Source organism: Labeo rohita, chromosome 25 (assembly GCF_022985175.1).
Source record: "Labeo rohita strain BAU-BD-2019 chromosome 25, IGBB_LRoh.1.0, whole genome shotgun sequence".
In the NCBI taxonomy this organism is placed as follows: domain Eukaryota; kingdom Metazoa; phylum Chordata; class Actinopteri; order Cypriniformes; family Cyprinidae; genus Labeo; species Labeo rohita.
Window position 1 is genome coordinate 5,129,581 of NC_066893.1, and position 21,661 is coordinate 5,151,241.

At 36.4% G+C, this 21,661-nt stretch overlaps 1 protein-coding gene across 1 annotated transcript in view; it reads right to left on the reverse strand.

The window, feature by feature from the left end:
- mrpl23 (mitochondrial ribosomal protein L23) overlaps positions 1-21,259 on the reverse strand; it is a 33,692-nt gene extending 12,433 nt beyond the window's left edge. Inside the window, exons 1-4 of the mRNA XM_051100136.1 lie at positions 21,140-21,259; positions 19,455-19,577; positions 11,228-11,310; positions 977-1,050 (exon numbers count right to left, since the gene is read on the reverse strand). Of these exons, the coding sequence (XP_050956093.1) occupies positions 977-1,050; positions 11,228-11,310; positions 19,455-19,577; positions 21,140-21,156 (297 nt within the window). The 5' untranslated portion in view covers positions 21,157-21,259. The remainder of the gene's footprint in view (positions 1-976; positions 1,051-11,227; positions 11,311-19,454; positions 19,578-21,139) is intronic.
- Positions 21,260-21,661: the final 402 nt, after the last annotated feature.

Sequence of the window (21,661 nt, forward strand, 5' to 3'; positions counted from 1 at the left end):
TCATTATTTGACAGGGACAATTGACAGTCAAAAAACTGGCCCAGAATTAGCTACAGAGCTAAATTCATTTGTTGTTTTCATAAAGATTTGAATGTCTGTCATCATATTTTATGAAGTCATCACCTTAAAAAAATACAATCCTTTTTGTAATATAGCCTGTACTTGTGTAAGAGCTACTAGTCCGCTCCCAAATGAATAACAGCAGTTGTCGATTTGGAGGCGTCCACTCGGCTTTTTTTTTTTTGAACGGGAATTTTAGTTTAGCAATAGAATATAAACACAACGTCACGACAGACGTGCATTTTCAACCGTGGGAAAAGTCGCAAAAGTTTAAATTATACTTTGTCTGTAATGTCAACGGTCAATTTGACCGCTTTGGCCATTCAAGGTAGAAATACTAAGAACTCTTAGTATGTTGTTGGTATGAAACTGTTAAACGTCATGTTTACACAGAAAAATCAATGGAAAACCAGCGCAATCGAATACAGAACTACTACTGCATGTCTGATATTTCATGTTTGCATTATGATGACAGGCTGAAAGCTCCTGTTCATCGTTTTTACAGAACATTTATAGTTAATAATAGTCTACTGGTGTTATACCTTAGTCATTTTGAATTTGAATGACCTTGACCTTTGAAATTGTTTTCCACATATTATTTTGTAACATATTATATGTATAGGACAAGTTTATACAAGTTCATATTGTAGTTACATTTTTTTACATTTTTATTTTAGATTTATATTAAAATTAGTTAAACATCAATATTAAATATTAAATATTAAATATTAAAAAAAAAAATTAAAAAAACAATTTTTTTTGCCATATTGCCCAGCTCTACTTTGAATTGTCCTGGGCGATCAATGAGGGAACTTTCTAAAAATCAAGATGGCAAGAAGAGGCCACAAGTACAGAAAAGGATTGTGACAATGCATCAGACCCTTTCAAATCCGGGACCCAACAGGATAACACTTACCAGTTGAACATATGCCACTTTGTAATCCGGCCTCTTTACTCGCTGGTTTAAGTGGTTTCGTTTCTTGTTTGTACCTTGGAAGGAGGAAAAAAAAAAAAAAGGAGGTGATGGGTATTTAGTTAAAAGATTATTGCAAAAATAATTAACAATTGCTCAAAATAAATCAATTTAACAATTAAATAATTAACACTAGGACGCACAAATTACGGTAGCCTGCATCGTTTCATACTGAAGTGTGAATAAAACTATGCGCATACATGTCAGATCTGCGTAACATTCAGCAGCGGTCACTCTTAAAGTAATAGCAGCCAAATAAGCTAATAACCCAGCTGCTGTGATGTCTGTTAATGAAAGAACAAAAGAAAAAAAAGATGAAATTAATAACTTTTGTAGCTTTAAGGATTCATCTATATTTAATTTAGTGTTTAGTGTTTGGTAATTGATTCATTGATTTCTTCAGTTGATTTCTGTATATTTCCTACTTGCTAAAGGGTACAATAATTGGTTTATGTGAAGGTTGTTTTAAGTTTTAAGTCTAATAAATATTAAAATTAACAGCTCTCAGTTACACTGCCATGCTGAATTGCTATAGTCAATGGTTAAATATTAGGGGGAAAAAAAATCCTAGAGACGTGATTTTCAAAAAAAATGTGTGATTAATTAGTTCACTTTTGTTTAATCGATTGACAGCACTTTTAACACCTAATAAGTCAACCAGCAATATCTGATCAATGCTGACTAGTAAGACCTCAGGGGATATAAAAATAACCTTTCTAACTCACTACTCTATAACTGTGCTGCAGCTGGGTATATTTACATTGACAGAATTACACCTTCAAAGAAGATTGTTATGTTTTGCAGAACAGCTCAGATATCCAATGTGTCTTTTAGGGTAACAGGGGGTTGGGTTTATCTGTTAAGAAGCCCCTGTCTTCAGTCCTGTTAACTGTGGAATGCGTGTTAACCGTTTCCCAGCTGGCCATGATGTAATTGCACAAAGCCTGCTGGGTAATATTCACAAGAACTCAGAGAAAGAAGTCAAGAAGTACATCTGAACCAAATCACTTCTCAAAAAACACGACAGTATAAGAAGGATAAAAAGATTAATTTATTAAAAACATATGACTCCGTGTGTTGTTTCAAATTAAAATATCTTTACAGTATGACATTTGGTTCATTCAGTCTGGAAGGTACTTCCGAGAGTTTAAAAGTATAGTATTTCATACTACAAGTTCATATTAACCATGTCTACTAAGCTCCAAAAAAAAGACCAAAAAATACAGCAAAGTGCAGTTCAACTGTGGTCTATGTAATAGGTGCTAGGCCAAAATATATGGTTGAAGTCAAAAGTTTACATACACCTTGCAGAATCTGCGAAATGTTAATCAATTACCAAATTTTTTTTTTACTTCGTACTGACCTGAATAAGGTATTTCAAGTAAAAGACTTTACATATAGTCCACAAGAGAAAACAATAGTTGAATTTATAAAAATGACCCTGTTCAAAAGTTAATTAATTCTTAATACTGTGTTGTTACCTGAATGATCCACAGCTTTTTGTTTAGTGATAGTTGTTCATGAGTCCCTTGTTTGTCCTGGACAATTAAACTGCCTGCTGTTCTTCAGAAAAACCCTTCAGGTCCCACAAATTCTTTGTTTTTTTGTGTATTTGTTCCCTTTCTGACAATGACTGTATGATTTTGAGATTCCTTTTTTTTTACAATAAGGACAACTGAGGGACTCATATGCAACTATTACAGAAGGTTCAAACACTCACTGATGCTCCAGAAGGAAACATGAAGCATTAGGAGATGAGGGTGAAAACTTTTTGAATTCGAAGATCAGGGTAAATTTCACTTATTTTGTCTTCTAGGAAACATGCAAGTATCTTCTGTAGCTTCTAGGGGTGTAACGGTACACAGATGTCATGGTTCGGTACGTACATCAGTTCGAGGGTCACGGTTTGATACGATTTCAGTACAACGAAAAAAAAAAAACAAAACAAAAACAAATCTACTATGCTAGGTTTCTTTTCATTTATTTTAAACAGACCGTAGTACAAATTACAATTTTTTCCGCCTACATGTGAAAATACTAAATATTATATCAAATTAAATGTCATATACATTTTATAAAATCTGCAGTACATATACACATACAAGGAATAAAAACTTGAAATATATTCAATGTAGTTAACTAATAGACAAGTGGGAAAAAACTGTGCGACACATAACGTAGCCCATATTTGCTGAGTTTCAGTTAAGTTTTGTGACAGAAAGGAAAATCAAATGGCACAAAGTGACATTCTATTTGTTTTTTGTTTAAGTTGATTTTGCTGGTATGAGGAAAGTTGAAGTAATCGTGCCGGCACACACACGCAAAACGTATCAGTTCCAGGCTTGACAGCACAGTTGGTACTTTATCAAAATAAAACACAGTGAACCAAACATCAGCAATTAATAATAGTTTAGCATTTGGATGCATCGCAAATATGGAAATATTATGGAATATTTGGATTTGTGCCGAATGAGAGTGTCTAGTAGTCTGTTTTCAAGCGCACAACTCCTGGCATTCGCTGTTCTTCTGCTGGTGGTTATCAAACGGAGTAGCAAATTGCATGTATTCGTTTTAAGGCCCTGATGCACCAAACCGAGATGCCTGTACCGTGAAGGTTTGGTACAAATACATGTATCGTTACACCCCTAGTAGCTTCAGAAGGGCAGTACTAAATGAAAAAAAAAAAAAAGATATTTAGGCAAAATCTGAAAAATGTATACATCTTTATTTAAGTTTTTACCCCTGGCTCTTAATGCAACATTTTTTTTTCCTTCTGGAGCATCAGTGAGTGTTTGAACCTTCTGTAATAGTTGCATATGAGTCCGTCAGTTGTTCTGAGTGTGAAAAGATGGATCTTAAAATCATACAGTCATTGTTGGAAAGGGTTCAAATACACAAAAATGTTGAAAAAACTAAGAATTCTGAGGGCCTGAAGGATTTTTCTGAAGAACAGCGGGCAGTTCAGGACAAGCAAGGGACTCATGAACAACTATCACTAAACAAAAACACACAGCTGTGGATCATTCAGGTAACAACACAGTACTAAAAATGAAGTGTATGTAAATTTTGAACCAGGTAATTTTTATAAATTCAATTACTATATGTGAACACCTTTTATGTGAAATATCTTTTTCAGGTAAGTAGTAAATAAAAATAACATGCATTTTGTTCGATTGCTCTTATTTTGGTAAAACAATTATCATTTAGGAGATTATGCAAGGTGTATGTAAAGTTTTGACTTCAACTGTTAGTGAGTGTTTACTGTCTCAGTATTTACTGTACTGTCACAAAGAACTGTTGTTATACAAAAAAACCCTTTTCTTTAGATTCCTCTAACATGGAAGAAAGTTCTGCAGCAATATAAGGTTTGAAATAATCCATCAACATTTTGGGGTGATATCTCTACTTAAAAACCTGCTCAGCTAAAAAGTTTCAATTGCGGCTTGTGTGATGAGTTTTTTTAAACAGGATTGGCAGTCTTCCTTTACTAGTACAAGGAAGCCCTAAACACACAAACACTCCCTCCATTTAGGGTCAGCTGAACGGTCAACCCGCAAAACAGGTGAGAAGCGCTTTTGTTCATGTATGCGAACCCTGTTTCCATTCCCGTACTCCCACCCAACATTATATAGTATAAATAAATATTCAATCAAGCTCTCTTTTGAGGTTGTGTGTTGGCTGGCTACTATTATGTTACAAATCCCAGGCCTGAGGGGTAGTTATAGAAACCCCTTCCAAAATAGTCGGTAGGAAAAAGAATAGACGCCTTGAGCCCGGGGGTTCCACCCGCGCCCCCCTTTTCTCTACATCCTTTAAACCATCAGCGGAGTGGAGCCCATGACGCAGAGCGGGACACCTTTCTCTGACGTGGTCTATTTCACCTAATGGGTGTTCCGCACTTTCTTCTGCTTTTACGTTGTGGCTGTAAAAATGGCCACTTTGCTTATTGGCCCTCTCCAGCGTTGGCGTGGAAACCGCACGGAAAAATCCCAGTGGCGTAAACCCAACTGGCAGCTCGTAAAAGTGGTTCCCTCTGCGTTAACCAGACGGTAAAGCCTGTAATAACCCCAGCATTATTTACTTACCCTTAGGCATTATTGTTTATGTCATATTGCCATAACCTTTATGCTTTAAAGGAATAGTTCAATTTTAAAATTATGTCATTTAGTCACCCTCATGTTGTTCCAAACCCATATGACCTATATTTTTGGAAAAGTAGATATATTGAAAAACTCTTTTCCATACCATGACAGCTCAAAGTGACCACAGCTGTTAAGCTCAACAAAAAAGAGAAAAACTTAAAAGCACCATTATAAGTTGTCGATACAAGTTAAAGGCGTATTTCACCAAAAAATTACAATTCTGTCATTAATTACTCACCCTCATGTAGTTCCAAACTCGTAAGACCTTCGTTCATCTTCAGAACACAACAATGCAAATTTCAAATCCACAAGGAGATATTTCGTTTTTACAAAATCCCTTTTCAAGAACTACAACGTTAGTTTTCCGCATGTGATGATGTCACAACGCAGTCCATTAGAATATCATTAAAATAAATCCCGCCTTGTTGGAGGGAGGGTAGGGAAGAGGTGGGGGATTAGTCTAACTTTAGCGATGCAGCGCGGAGAACCGCGTCAACGAGCCGCAGCGTGGCAGGAATAAACACCAGCACTGAGTACAGTGGCCACTTCAGAGCAGTAACGTGCCGCAGACGTGTGCAGTACAGGGGGTCGAAACACATGTCGAAGCCGCAATCTACTCCGGCTGGACATCGGAGCCGTAACGTGTCGCAGACGTGTGTGTAGTGTGGCAAGAGATTTATTCATCATACAGTGTAGAGAGCTTTACTTATAATGCAAGTGTTTTTTAAAATGCATAAACTTGCACTAGAATAGGCTAATCAGTAATGATGTTCTTTGATAATGGCTGCTTTTAGCCTTGTCCTGGCACTCCTAAGCTTTATTAACCCCCCGGAGGCCTCCTGTAGCGAATCAATGTGTTTTTGTAAGAAAAATATCCATATTTAAAACGTAAGAATCACTTTAATCTAGCTTGCACTAACAGTTGTACACGGAACTTGCTTCTTTGACAAGGGGTGTGGCAGCACTGAAACACCGTCTAAGCTGTTCGCCAATCGCGACGCAGTGGGACAGCTAACCAATCACAACACATTTCGTTTTTCGGAAGGTGGGCCTTCATTAAACCCAGAACTAATCAAGCTTTATATGCCAGACTGGGAGAAAGGTATTGTAATAACGTAAATTATGTTAAAAATAATGCGTTTTTCGAACCACCATTTATTTATTTATTTATTTTAAAGGGGTCATCGGATGCCCATTTTCCACAAGTTGATATGATTCTTTAGGGTCTTAATGGAAAGTCTCTAATATACTTTGATTAAAAATTCTCAATGGTTTTGTAAAACAACACCCTTTTTACAGCTCTGCAAAAATCATCTCATTCTAAGGGGTTGTTCCTTTAAATGCAAATGAGCTCTGCTCGCCCCGCCCCTCTCTTCTCTCTGTGGAAAGACGGTCTTGTTAACATTAGCTGCATTTAGCCACGTTTAGCCGCTAAACTTCCTAACTATCACTTTTATAAGGAAAGGCGATCGCAAAGATTCATAAAAAAACGTTCATACTCACTTCTGCTGTAAGTAAAGCTGGATCATGAATGATTTGCACGAACATAGACGGATATATGTAGATCGGGAGGCGCATTCCATTCACAAACAAACGTAATCTACTGCATCTTCAGCGGCTCAGATGTCGGGAGTAAATGACGACCACTATGTTCATTATTACATCCAGCAACACAACACCTCAATCGGAGATATTCTTGTCTAACTTACATCCCTGCTCCGGCACCAAAACATAGAAAGTTACTGGACTGTTACAGCTGGTCTAAGGTAAGAGCTCATGTCAATCAACTATCGTGGGAGCGGCCTCTGTGGGTGTGACGGCACACCGACAGGCATCTGAGAATAGCTCGATTTGAAAAAGGGGATATTATTTTTACAGATTAATTAAAAACCACTGCATGGATTTTTTATCATTATAGGGTAGATTTGTACATACACTGCCAACACACATTAATGTTCAAACAACATGAAAAAGTGAACTTAGCATCCGATGACCCCTTTAAGTTATATTTTTGGCCTTTTTTGGGCCTTTAATGGACAGGACAGTAGAGAGATGACAGGAAAGTACTGGGAGGAGAGAGGGGAGCAGGATCGTCAAGGGACCTTGAGACGGGATTCGAACTTGGGTCGTCGCGAGCACAGTTGTGCTATATGTTGGTTCACTAACCACAAGGCTACTGGCGCCCACTACATGGACAATTTAACAATGTCCGTACAACCTTTCTGGTTCTTGAACATGTCAGTTGCATTGCTGTCTATGCAGGGTCAGAAAACTCTTAGATTTCATCAAAAATATCTTAATTTGTATGGGTTTGGAACGACATGAGGGCGAATAAATAATGACCTTATTTTCTATATTTCTATATTACTACATTCAGCGTTTTCTGAAATCAAACAATATTTTTGTTAGGAGCAGACCTAAATTCTACTCACTGATAATCTTCCACACAGTAAGCTGTTAACTTGAGAACTACAAGCGGATCACTGAGTCACTGAGTTTAGAACGTAGATTTGTGAATGAACTGTTTGTCTGGTTTGCCAACCAGATGAACCAGTTCATTGAAAAGAAAAAGCTCAGAACGTACAATCCTATACTGACTAGGGCTGTGCAATTAATCAAAATACAGTTTTGATTTCAATTTCGGCCTCCAGCGATGCAAATGCAAATTCAGTAATCGAGATAAAATGGTAGGGGTGTGCGATATTGACAAAAAAAAATATCATCTCAATATGTTCTGGGATTTTATCAATAATGATAACTAGACAATATTTTGCGGAGTGTGTTATTGTGCTGGTATCTTAAGGACTACCATGGATGGCTGATTCTAAATTTTTTGATGTTCTACTTATTCTGTGTGGTGGTCAGTTCTCACTGATAGAAATTAATCTTCTCCAATAAGTTTAAATTGATTTTTACTTTTTATGGGCATTTTAACCTTTAAAAAGCCATTTTGTCTAAAAGTGTGCATTATCTTTTAAGTCAAATTCTTACACTTGGGCTGTTACCAAGCAAATGAAATCAGTATCAACAAAGTTCGTCTTTTTGGACATACAGAAGCTGCATCTGAAGTGGCATTTAGATGCATTTACACACTGTTTAATGCAGGTCATGAATGCGTTTAACATGCATTGTGGTGTCTAAAATGTAAGTCTCTTAATTCTCGTTTATTGAACTGTTGTAAAAAAAAAAAAAAAAAAAAAAAAAACTATATGAAGTGTCGGACTTCGATGTCGGGTGATTCTGAAGTTGTAGGAGAAAATAACATGGAGTTTTTCGCCATACTCTACCTTTTTGAGCCGATGAACAGACGATGTACTTGTGGTGATTCAAAGACGTGATTCAAGTACTGATGGGAAGTTCAGATCATTTTACCGACTCGGATCTTTGAGTCTCGTTCAGCAAAATGAACGAATCTTTTTTTTGAGTCATTTGACAGACCCATAAGATGAATGAACGACTCAATAAACCCGAAGACTCGAAACAGGTGAACTAATTCCAGAACAGAACCTTACAGGATGTTGTGCATGCACAACTGAACGAATGTAGATGTCATAGCATATGCATGCGCATTGCAGAGCTAGACAAGATGAGCATTTTAAGTTAATCGGATGCTAAGTTCACTTTAACATGCTGTTTAAACATTAATGTGTGTTGGCAGTGCATGTACAAATTTACCCTATAATGATAAAAATCCATGCAGTGGTTTTTAATTAATCTGTAAAAATAATATCCCCTTTTTCAAATCGAGCCGTTCTCAGATCCCTGTCATTGTGGCGTCACACCCACAGAGGCCGCTCCCACGATAGTTGATTGACATGAGCTTCTTACCTCAAATCAGCTGTAACAGTCCAACCTCCATGTTTTCGATGCCGGAGCAGGAATGTAAGTTAGACAAGAATATCTCCGATTGAGCGACTGAGGTGTTGTGTTGCTGGATGTAATAATGAACATAGTGGTCGTCATTTACTCCCGACATCTGAGCCGCTGAAGATGCAGTGGATTACGTTTGTTTGTGAATGGAATGTGCCTCCCGATCTACATATATCCGATTATGTTCGCGTGAATCATTCGTGATCCAGCTTCACTGCCAGCAGAAGTGAGTATAAGGGTTTTTTATGAATCTTTGCAATCACCTTTCCTAATAACATGCTAGTTAGCGAGTTTAGCGGCTAAATGCAGCTAAAGTAAACAGGCTCATCGCTCCACAGAGAGAAGAGAGGGGCGGGGCGAGCAGAGCTCATGTGCATTTAAAGCAGCCTCAACCAGAATGGGATGATTTTTGCAGAGCTGATTTTTGACAAGGTAAAAAGGGTGGTGTTTTACACAACCACTGAGAATTTTTAACCAAAGCATATTATAGACTTTTCATTAAGACCCTAAAGAATCATATCAACTTGTGGAAAATGGGCATCCGATGACCCCTTTAAAAAGGGACCCCTTTTCTGATTCACATCACTCCTGGCCAGCTTGGTTCATGGCTTATAGAGCTTTAACAAAGACTTTTTTAAAATCCATATTTGAAAAATAAATGTTAAGAAAAAACTTCCAGAACAAGCTGCACTTAAAAAGGAGGCGGGCACTAATGCACTAATGCAGACAAAATGATTGGAGAAGCCTGGCATGCTTTGTCAAACGTCTGACATTTTACATGTAATACAAGTCTTTTTTATTTCAGTGTGATCCTCACATAAAGCTGTTATGTGGCTTCAGGATTTTTCAGGAACTTTTTTTTGTTATTTTTGGCACCTTACAGATGTTTTTCACTATGAACTGTAATTGTATGAAAAAGATCTGCGTGGAAAATTAAGAAAATTCTCCATTTGTGTTCCAGAGAAAAACAACAGCCTACAGGTTTGGAATGGCACGATGGTAAATAACTAAATGACGAAGGTTTCAGGTTTGGTTGAGCTACTGCTTTAATACCGACTGTAAAAGGGAAAAAAACATGATTGTGTAACTCTTTTGGCAAACTTTTTGAAGAAATAAACAGGGCAGGGCATCTTAGGACAACTGTCGATCGGAACGCTACGGCCACGGATGGAGAGATAAGCAGCTGTGAGTGGAATCACGCAAACCACTCCTTCTTTCGCTTCCCTCCCTCAGTGTCTCCCACTTCATCCGAATTCCAAAAACACAGTTCCCTGAATTAGCCTTATTGTTTATACGTATATTTTAAACTCCCGCCCGGCTGTCAAGTATCTCCAAAACATCTTGTCAGTATTGATCATTCTCATTGACTAACATACATATCACCCCTATCTACAGATTTTTTGAAAACCACCCCTGGAGCACAAAAACAAGTGGTAAACACAGAACGCTGGTAAGTTGTTGTTGTATAAGGGCTTTATAAAGTTCAGGTCAGTTGATGGAACCATGACTGCTGTCGTCAGTTGAGTTTGGCTTGCGTTGTCAGGCTAGTTGACAACAAAACAGAGTGAGCAGAGGTGCAAAAGAGTGAAGGGGGGCTCACAGGACATGCTCTCGCATTCAAAAACAGCTGGCCGGAACGTACTGGAACGGACCAGAATGGAGAGGTCTGTTTGTTTTTTGTTTTTTTTAATCATTGAACATCTAAAAAGGCAACAATTATGACACAAGATGCTAAAAAGACGTAAGACGTGATGTCTGCAGAGTGTCTGTAGAGTGTCTTTCCAAAACAAAGCTGTGCAATTTAAATGCCTGGTATTACCAAATAGAACAGCAAACAGATTTTTCCCAAAACAGATCCAAAATGGGCTGCAGATACACAGTTTTACACTTTTCAAAAATACTTACTGTTTACAAATTACAAACTGTTTATATATACATTCATAAAAATAAAGGTGCTTTAAAAGGTTCTTCAAGCGATGCCACAGAAGAACCATTTTTGGTTCCACAAAGAACCATGTCTTTTTTACCTTTTTATAATCTGAAGAACCTTCTTTCGCCACAAAGAACCTTTTGTGAAACAGAAAGGTTCTTCAGATGTTAAAGGTTCTTTATAGAACCATTCAGAAAAATGCATTTTTAAAAGAAGAAGATGAATTCAATGTAACGACAAAGTTTTACTCACAGTACTGGATCCTTGTGCGTACAGCTGCAACAGGAACGCTGTAGATCTTCTCTAGATAATTTCTGACATCAAACTTGGTCATTCTTGAAGAAAATTGAAACAGACAGAGGTTCAGAGTTGCCATGGAGTAAGAGAGCAAAATATGAGAATCTATGGCGTACTGAAGTAAGACCTTAAGATTCATGTCATATGGAAACATTTAAAACAGAGATTCCCAATCTTTTTTGGGTCGGCAATCCATCGTTACGTTCCAAAAATCTTGTGACCCCACAAACCCACCCACATAACAAAATTAAAGATGAACACTTGAGGATCTCACAGGTGGCAAATTGCGCTCATCTGCATCTCTGGAGACCCTAAAGTTGAGACCCCTGAGTTTGATTTTGAAACATTCTGTTTTTCGAGGACTGAACTGACGTAAAATGCATTTTGTGACATGCTTTCTCGAACAAACAAAACAAAATTGTATCATTATGTTTTGAGTTAAAGAAAACCCAACGAGAACCATTCAGAAAATATGACGCCGGAGCTAACGGGAAGAACATAATGAACTGCTTTGAAAAACAAGGATGTTTGTTCACAAGTCAGTCCGTGTAATTTTTTTCTTTTGTAAAGGAGAGGGTTTCCAAGAAACCCAACAAACAGATGCTCCTTCGGAAAGAGTATTGTACGCAGATCTTTCCAAGTCAGCACCAGAGTGTGATGCCCAGATTTCATTGAAGTGGAGTGGAGTTTTGGCCGCGTAATTTATGTGAGAGAAAAGATGCGTACAAGCGTGCGTTTGTCTGTGTGAAAGTGAGAGAGCGAGGCGATTCCTAGAGAGCAGAGCACTCGAGCCACAGTGAGAGGAGTAGTTAGCAGACCTAAGTGCTTTCTGAGATCTTGGAGTGGAGAAGCTGAGATCTTTTTCAATTCCGGCCTACTGGTGACCTCGACAGCTTCCCCATTCATGACTAGCACTGTATAGAGCTGGAGCATCTGATGTTAAAAGGATAGTTCACCCAAAAATGAAAAATCTGTCATTAATTACTCACAAAAATTAGGATATTTTTGATCAAATCCGAGGGCTTTCTGACCCTGCATAGACAGAAAGGGTCCTACCACGTTCAAGGCCCAGAAAGGTAGTAAGGACATCGATAAAATAGTCCATGTGACATAAGTGGTTCAATCGTATGTTATGAAGCAACAAGAATATTTGTTATGCACAAAGAAAACAAAAATAATGACTTTCCATGTCGGTCATGACGGACATTCACACGAGTACCATGACGCAGGCTTGGAATAAGAGTGAGTAATAATGACAGAATTTCCATTTTTGCATGAATTATCCTTTAAATGTACAGGTGTTAGATCACAGGATTCAATTTTCTATCCATCTCTTTTTATGCTTTTTGAGGAGGATAGAGACCTGACGCAGAGTGGAATCTGAAGGATGGAAAAAAGAAAAAAAGAAGAAGAAAAAAAAAAAACCTTATTAAGCCTTGGTGCTCACTTGGGAAATACAGAGTCAAATCTTATTTTCTTTCTTTCCTTGATACTTTCATGACATCTTCCTCTTTATCTGTCAAAAATGATGAAATATGCTAATAATTATTTACATTAGGGCAGTCACTAATGGTTATTTTGGTAATCAAGTTGTTGGTCGGTTATTCTGACACTTAAATAATCTGATTTTTTTATTTTTTTTGGTGGCAATAAAAATAGACCTAAGCAAGCAATGGACTTTAAAATGACCTAAAATACATATACAATAGCAATGAGGCAATAATAATTTGTTCAAATAAAATATCAAAAGCAAGTAATAAAATGCTTCTCATGAACAAAACATCTCAATCGCACTAAGCTTTATAGTGATTTTTAAATGTTTAAAATTTCATGACGCCTTAGAAAATGTGTGTAATAATGCTTTTTCCCCATCCACGTATAGAGCTGGAGCCCTTTGATGTTAAAGGGATAGTTCACCCAAAAATGAAAAATCTGTCATTAATTACTCACACACAAATTAAGATATTTTTGATCAAATCCGAGGGCTTTCTGACCCTGTACAGACAGCAAGGGTCCTACCACGCTCAAAGCCTAGAAAGGTAGAAAGGACATCGATAATATAGTCCATGTGACATCAGTGGTTCAATCATATGTTATGAAGCAACAAAAATATTTGTTAATAGTTGTGCACAAAGAAAACAAAAATAATGACTTTCCGTGTCTGCCTTTGTTGTCAAGGGTGAGTTAGATGACAGGACGGAATTTTCTATCTCTTTTTATGCTTTTTTAGGAGGATAGGGACCCGACACGGAGTAGTATCTGAAGGCCAAAAAAAAAAAAATAAAATAAAATAAATCTCATTGAGCCTTGGTGCTCACATGGGAAATGCAGGGTCAAATCTTATTATCTTTCTTTCTTTGATAATTTCATGACATCTTCCTCTTTATATGTCAAAAATGATGAAAGATGCTGAAAATGTAATAATTATTTACATTAGGGCAGTCACTAACGGTTATTTTAGTAATTGAGTTGCTGGTCGATTATTCTGACTCTATCTTTACTCTACTTATTCTGGGATAGTTCACCCAAAAATGAAAAATCTGTCATTAATTACTCTCACACAAATTAGGATTTTTTTTTATCAAATCCGAGGGCTTTCTGACCCTGCATAGACAGAAAGGGTCCTACCACACTCAAGGCCCAGAAGGGTAGTAAGGACATCGATAAAATAGTCCAAGTGACATCATCAGTGGTTCAATCGTATGTTATGAAGCAACAAAAATATTTGTTGTGCACAAAGAAAACAAAAATAATGACTTTCCATGTCTGCCTTTGACGTGCATTCACAAGAGTACCATGACGTAAGTTTGGAATAAGGGTGAGTAAGGGTGAGTAATAATGACAGAATTTTAATTTTTGGGTGAATTATCCTTAAATGTACAGGAGTTAGATGACAGAATTGAATTTTCTATCAATCTCTTTTTATGCTTTTTGAGGAGGATAGGGACCCGACGCGGAGTGGAATCTGAAGGCCAAAAAAATAAATAAATAAATTTGAGGGCTTTCTGACCCTGCATAGACAGCAAGGGTCCTACCACATTCAAGGCCCAGAGAGGTAGTAAGGACATCGATAAAACAGTCCATGTGACATCAGTGGTTCAATCGTAGTGTTATAAAGCTATGAGGATACTTTTTGTGCACAAATAAAACAACTTTATTAAACAATTTCTTCTTTTCCGTGTCAGTCTTTGACGCGTGTTCACGAGAGTGAATTTCTGGGTGAACTATCCCTTTAATGTACAGGAGTTTGGCATCAATCACTTTTTAGGCTTTTTAAAGAGGTTTCGGACCAAATGTGGAGTGGAATCGACTCCACATGAGCAGCATGGCTTAACATATCTGGAAAATGACTAGGCCACATTGCTAAGACTTCATAATGGAAGGCAAAAAAAAAAAAAACACATGGTGCTAACATGGGAAATGCAGGGTCGAATTTGACCTGCAACATATCTCCATCCTATTTCTTTCTTTCCTTGAGAATTTCATGGCATCTTCCATGGCCATGCCTAGGGGGTTAGTCAGTTGATGAAAATATAATAATTGATTAAAATAGGGCTGTCACTAATGATTATTAGGGTAATCGCGTAGTTGATTATTCTGACGATTAATCGAGTAATTGGATACTTGTTTGTGGTAATATAGACTTATAATACATATATGATAGCAATGAGGCAATAATAATTGGTTCAAATAAAATATCAAAACCAAGTAATCCTGTGGTTATTTTGAACAAAACAGTTCAATAGCATTATGCTTTATTATGATTTTTAAATGGTTTTAATATTTCATGCAGGTTTTAGAACACGGTCTAATAATGCTTTACAAGGATTTTTGCCCATGGAATATGCCAGTTTGACACAGGCAATATGCAATAGAAGATTTTTTTATAATCAAGTACTTGAATTTAATCAAGGGATCATGACAGCCCTAGATTAAATCATAATATTGTACAATTAAATACTTTTCAAATTAAAATAATCAAAATAAAACACTTTGGCCTGCAACATATTGCAATCCTGTTTTCTTCCCTTGATAATTTAATTTTCCACTTCAATTATCAAAGACAAAATAGTGAAGAGTGACAAGGGTTTGCGAACCTCTGGGGGTTTGTCAGTTCATGAAAACGAAATAACTGATTAAACCATAACATTGTGTAACTGAATCATTTTAAAATAAAAACAATCAAAATAAAACACTTACTAAAAAAAATATTTCTGTTAATTTTGTGTAAAGAGTGTTTCAAATATTTTTTTTTTTAATCCACATAAGCAGCACAACTCAACGTGGCTTAAAAATGAATTCAAATCATTAGGCCACATCTCTAAAATGTCATATTAGTTGGTAGAAAACCACCATATTGAGACATGGTGCTCGTATGGGAAAAGCAGGGTTACATTTGGGCAATATATTCCAATCCTGTTTTCTTTTTTCCTTAATAATTTCATGACATTTTCCACTTTATTTTTCAAAGACAAAAAATGAGTGACAAAATATTGGGGTTTGTGACCTCATGAAAACAAAATAACTGATTAAACCATGACCCTGAATAATTAAATAAATTTAAAGTAAAAAAGTAATTTAAAAAAAAAAGATTTAATGTTTAATTTATGTAAAAAGTTAAATTAGTGTTAAATTATTGAAATATTAATTTATAAATATTTTAGGTCAGATCAGTAAAAAACAAACTGACTGAAGTCAAACCCACATGAGCAGCGCAGGTCAATGTGTCTGGTAAACAAATTCCAAATCACTAGCCTACATCTCTAAGATTTAATCTTGGAAGGTAGGAAAAAAAACTTAACACTGGGAAATACAGTGTTGAATTTGGCCTGCAACATATTCCAATCCTATTTTCTTTCCTTAATAATTTTATGAAATTTTCCACTTCATTTATCAATGACAAAAAAGTGAAGAGTGACAAAATACTGCAAAATTAAAAGGGTTTGTGAACCTCTGGGGGTTTGGCAACAAACAAAACTGATTAAAGTATGACATTATATAATTAAACAATTTAACAATAAAAACACTCAAAATAAAACACTTAAAGATTTATAATGTTAAATTTATGTAAAATATGTTAAATTATTGAAATACCAAGTTATAAATATTTTAGGTGAGTAGGGCAAAACAAACTAACTAGACTCAAACCCACATGAGCAGTACAGGTCAATGGAAATGAAATTTAATCACTAGGCCACATCTCTAAGGTTTAATCTCGTGAGATAGAAAAATAACATCACATTGAGCCTTGGTGCTCACATGGAAAATGCAGGGTCGAATTTGACCTGCAACATAATCCAATGCTCTTTTCTTACTTTCCTTGATAATTTCATGACAGTTTCCACTTCATGTGCCAGACAAAATATTGGAAAAATAAAAGGGTTTGCAGTCCTCTGGGGGTTTGTCAGTTGATGAAAACAATAATTGATTAAACCATAACAATTAAAATAATTTTATAATAAACACAATAAAAATAAAACAAAAAAATATTTCACATGTTAAAGATCGACAAAACAAACTGACTGGACTCGAACCCAATGAGCAGCACAGCTCAATGTGTCTGGAAAATGAATTCAAATCACTAGGGCATATCTTGGATTCATATTGGATATTGGAAGATGAAAAAAAAAAAAAAAAAAAAAAAAAAAAAAAAAAAACACACACACACACACACACACATTGAGCCCTGGAGCTCCCATGGGACATACAGGGTCGAATTTGGCCTGCAACATATTCCAATCCTATTTTCATTCTTTCCATAATAATTTTTGGACATTTTCCACGTCATCCGTCAAAGTTAAAATAGTGAAGAATGACAATATATTGCTATAATAAATGGGGTTGCAAACCTCTTTGTCAGTTCATAAAAACAATAATTCATTAAACCATAACAACGTACATTTAAAATAATTTTTAAATATGAAGAGTCAAAAAACACTTACTAAAAATATGTAATATTTTGTTAAAATGTGTAAAAAGTACCGTTACATTAATAAAATATTAAGTTACAATAATAATTTAGGTCAGAGGGGCAAAACAAACTGACTAAACTCGGCCACACATGAGCTCAGTGTGTCTGGAAAACGCATTCAAATCACTAGGCCACATGTTTGACACTTTATCTTGGAAGGCAGAAAAACAACAGCGTTAAACTTTTAAACTCCTGTTTGATGTGGGAAATCCAGGTCTGTGTTTGGCCTACAACATATTCCTTTCGCATTTTCTTTCCTTCCGTGATAATTTTGTGTCATTTTCCACATCACATATCTTACAAACCACGGTTTCCCAAACTGGGGTTCGCAAACCCCTGTGGATTAATGAGGGAACTGCAAATGAAAGTGAAGTAATTTATTAAATCATAGTATTGTTTTTATTTTAACTTACTAAAAAGATTAAATATTTTGAATAGTGTTAAGTTATTGAAATATTATGTTAGAACTGAAAATATGTTAGGTCAAAGGGGTTCAGCTGTCAAAAACGACTAGCAATTTAATTGCAATTTTAATAATCACTTAATACTATACTGCACATTTTTGTATCTGTTTGGATGACGTTTCTCAGTTCCACTTCACAGAATCAATTAAATGAAGCACTGGGCAACACGGTCATGACCTTCAGCAGATGTAAACAGTGCCTTGCGCCTGTGTGGCTTATCTTTTGTAAGCACTGACGTCTTATAAAGATAGAGACCTCCTTGTTGTTCAATCCTCTCTGCTGCGAATTTGAGCTGCCCCACCCTTCACACATAAACAGTCCACGCTCATCTCTAAACATGTGCGCTCACACCACCCATTTCAAAGGCTTTCCAAGTAGGTGATTTAGACGCAGAGGGACAAAACACTCCAAATTTTGAGGAAATCCAAATAAAGGGGGATCTTTTGTTAGCCCGTGACCTCTAGGTTACATTCACACCACTGAGACTATAAAGACGGCAAGAGAGTGGACAAATAGCTTTAATGAACTAAGAAAAGATCATTAAAATGAAATTACTGGAAGGAAAATGTAAATAAGAAGATGAAAGATCAAATGCTGATGATGGATCAAATAGTTAAAAGGCCCATAGGACGGTAAATAAACGAGGTTAAACAAATCCTGCGAGTACAAACACTTTGTAAAGAGGCCCTCTTTCACAAAAACAAGTGCTTTGAAATTCTTTGGCTCTGATAATCGCTATGCAAACCAGGTTGGTTTCAAGCAAAACAACTCCTTGCCAAAGTGGAGGGTCTCTTTGAAAAGTAGAAAGTGAAGAGGGGGATGTCTTTAATGTTTTAATGATACCTCTGCTGCTTTGTCTACTTTCGTGCTGTTTGCGATGGGACTGTGTCAAACGCAGCTCTGGAGGAGACAAAACACTTCCCGACATCCAATGAGGCCTCAGCGGTTCCAAAACAAGAAAAAAAAACTCCTCTTCCTTTGATTGCACAGGCACGAAATGTTTAGATTCAGGTGACAAGGATGCCTGGTGCAGATTAAGACACTTAAGATCACAAAACAGTCTGTAAAAACAAAGGCGTAAAAGCAGGTAGAAAAAAAAGAAGAAGCAAGCTTCCTCTGAGCACTTGCGCAAGTGATAACATATAGCCCAATTACAAACGTGTGCGGTTTGGAACACATACTGGCGGAATAATAACTGAGGAACAAGGCTCCACCGTCACTGCTTTAGATGTACGCCCTGAGGTTCTCCAGAAAACAAAGCAGACTTTGTCCTCTTTTCTTGTGCGGACTCCGATTAGACCCGTTATTAACAGTCTGACTGCCTGTTTCGTATTACACCGCAGCAATGCAATAATTACGGCTGTATTTTTAGTGACGTTTAACAAACGTCATCAATAAAGGAACGAGATGTCGGATTTTAAGTAGGTGAAAGAGCTGTAAACAAATCTGGGAGCTCCGAGGCATCGGCGGCCATGCGACCGCACACGGAAACGTCATCCCGCGTTTTGTTACAAAATGCTGTGTTGCATCTAACCGGCCTGCAATTATAGTTAAGCATCGCTTAAGATGCTTTAATTCTTTGTGATCATCATGCGCAATAAGATTCCCACTCTGCAATTTAAGGTGGCAGGACAAAATAGATGTGTGGGATATGTCTGCCACCTAGTGGAAAATAATGCACCTACATCATTGTAGACTTTCAGTGATTCAGTTGGTTTTTATGATGAAAATGACTTTAAATACTTACTCCATAGGAATGCGAAACTGTACGGTATCAGGTGGCTGTTCTTTGCCGGGTCTCACCAGGGTCAGATTGGAGGTGGGCCGGAATAACCTCAGCTGTGGGTTACCAAGCTGGTATAAAGGATATCTGAAGGGAAATTGCATAAAGGTACAAAAAAGTAAACCATTTCATTTATTTGTATTGCAAGGTATTTCCAAGTGATTGGAGGATGGTTTTTGAAGTCATCGAATTCAAAATTGAACAATTTCTAATAATTTATTTTATATTATTTCAAGCCGTTTCACTTGAATTGCTCCAATCCTTTACAGAAATGTAGAAGAATAGGCCTATGATTGCCATATTCAAGCGCATTAAAGAATAACACTGTACTATCATATGTGACCCTGGACTACAAAACCAGTCTAAATTGGTATATTTGTAGCAATAACCAACAAAACATTGTACGGGTCAAAATGATCAATTTTTCTTAATGCCAAAAATCATTAGGATATAAAGTAAAGATCATGTTCCATGAAGATATTTTGTTGATTTCCTGCTGCAAATATATAAAAATTTAATTTTTGCTTAGTAGTATGTGACCCTGGACCACAAAACCAAGCATAATTTAAACTGAGATTTATACATCATCTGAAAGCTGAATAAATAAGCTTTCCATTGATGTTTGTTAGGACAATATTTGGTCGAGATACAACTATTGGAAAATCTGGAATCTGAGAGTGCAAAAAAAAAAAAATTAAAAAATTTTTTTAAAAAAATTCTAAATATTGAGAAAATTGCTGTTGAAGTTGTCCAAATGGAGTTCTTAGCAATGCATATTACTAGTCAAAACTTAAGTTTTGATATATTTACGGTAAAAAGTTTACCAAATATTTTCATGGAACATGAATCCTAACGATTTGTGGCATAAAAGAAAATAGATCATTTTGACGCATACATTGCATATATCGCTGACTATCGCTACAAATATATCCCATGGTCCAGGGTCACATATGCATTGCTAAGAACTTCATTTGAACAACTTTTAAGGACAGTTTTCTCAATATTAAGTTTTTTTTCCACCCTCAGATTGCTGATTTTCAAACAGTTGTATCTAAGTATTGTCCTATCCTAACAAATCATAAATCAGTGGAAAGCTTATTTATTATTTATAATTTCAAAAAAATGTCCAGGGTAACATATGTAAAATCAACATGTCTTTACTATAATATTACCCATGTTCTGTGCTCAAAATACAGCTGAAACCAGCCTATGCTTCTTGGCTGGTTTAAGCTGGTGTTCATCCTGGTTTTTGAGGAGATCTGACCACTTCTGGTCAGGCTGGTCTTAGCTGGGAGACCAGCTAAAACTGGTTTTAACTGTTTTTCAGCAGGGGTATTGGTACCAGTGAACGAGAATGATGGTATTATTCTCCTACTATGTCCAAAAACATGGTATTGGTAAGCACAGTCGCCTATTACCAGGATACCACATCCAAAATATGATATTACCATGGTAAACGCCTGAAAACATAGTGACACCATGGCACTTTTTTGATAGAGTACTACAAGCACACAATGTAAACATACACAAGTAACGTTACACATTTTCGGAAGGACAACTAGTAATGTATCTTAACTGTTTTATACATAAACAACACATCGGCTCATATCTGCATAGTTACGTATAGTAAACAAACACAAAACACTTACATTATCCGTTTCGCCATGTCCTGTAACTGCTCTGGGACTTCTACAAACACATGTGCTGTTTTGATTTTATTTTCATGTGCTCAAGGTCCTCGAGCACCGACTGCTGTGAAAACTGCGCAGACAAGCGTCAGAAAATGTTCAAAATAAAAGTCCCGACACTGTTGTCGTTTGCACTGGACAGTGCAGTTAGATAAACAAATGTGCAGTATTTTAATAAACAGGAGAGTTAAATAAATCCACATATTTACTTCAAACTATGGCTTTTGCTTATAAAAATGGGGATATTAGTATAAATAAATATATATGTATTGCAAATACTGTTAGAACTTTTATTTTGATGGAAATGTCATAACGTCACCTGACGTCGTTTGACCCTTCTCTGCTCTCTGTTTCCTTATGTCACATTTTGGTAGCAGCTTTTGTGAGATGTACACAATTTTGTACAGGGTTTCAAAAGTTGTTGGAATAAAAAATAAAAATCGTTATCACATTTTATTTAATATAGTTCCAAAAAATGTTGTG